The 385-nt window shown below is 60.5% G+C and overlaps 1 gene segment (V, D, J or C); it reads right to left on the bottom strand.

Moving 5' to 3' along the window:
- LOC104917070 overlaps positions 1-381 on the bottom strand; it is a gene marked incomplete at its 5' end in the record, with an annotated part of 4,456 nt that extends 4,075 nt beyond the window's left edge. Inside the window, 1 exon segment of the C gene segment in view lies at positions 75-381. Coding sequence covers positions 75-381 — 307 coding nt within the window.
- Positions 382-385: the final 4 nt, after the last annotated feature.

Genomic DNA, 385 nt, shown 5'->3' with positions numbered 1-385 from the left:
TGGGCCACTAAAACCCCCCAGATGGCCACCAGGAATTGGAGAACCTCCCACCCAAGCCCACCCCGATCTCTCACCGGAATTTGTGACGGTGATCTCAGCGTTGCCTTGGGGATGAGTGGCGCGGCACCGGAAGGGTTGCCTCTCTTTTCCTTCAGTTTGGGTCATCTGGAGACGACTGGTGGCCCGATAACCTCGACCGGAGGTGATGACAGAACCGAAATTCAAGGCTGTGACGCTTCGGTTGGAGGAGTCGGCCCAGGAAAAGCTGATGGTGTTGGGTTGGAAGTTGAAGGCGGCGCAGCCGACGGTGTAGAGAGTGGCCGAGGGGGAGCAGGGAACCAATGGGAAGAGGACGGGAGCCGTGGCGGAGGTGGAGCCTTGGGGG

Source organism: Meleagris gallopavo, unplaced genomic scaffold, assembly GCF_000146605.3.
Source record: "Meleagris gallopavo isolate NT-WF06-2002-E0010 breed Aviagen turkey brand Nicholas breeding stock unplaced genomic scaffold, Turkey_5.1 ChrUn_random_7180001954893, whole genome shotgun sequence".
NCBI lineage: Eukaryota > Metazoa > Chordata > Aves > Galliformes > Phasianidae > Meleagris > Meleagris gallopavo.
The sequence above is the reverse complement of the archived record's forward strand: the minus strand, read 5'-3'. Positions and strand labels throughout refer to the sequence as shown.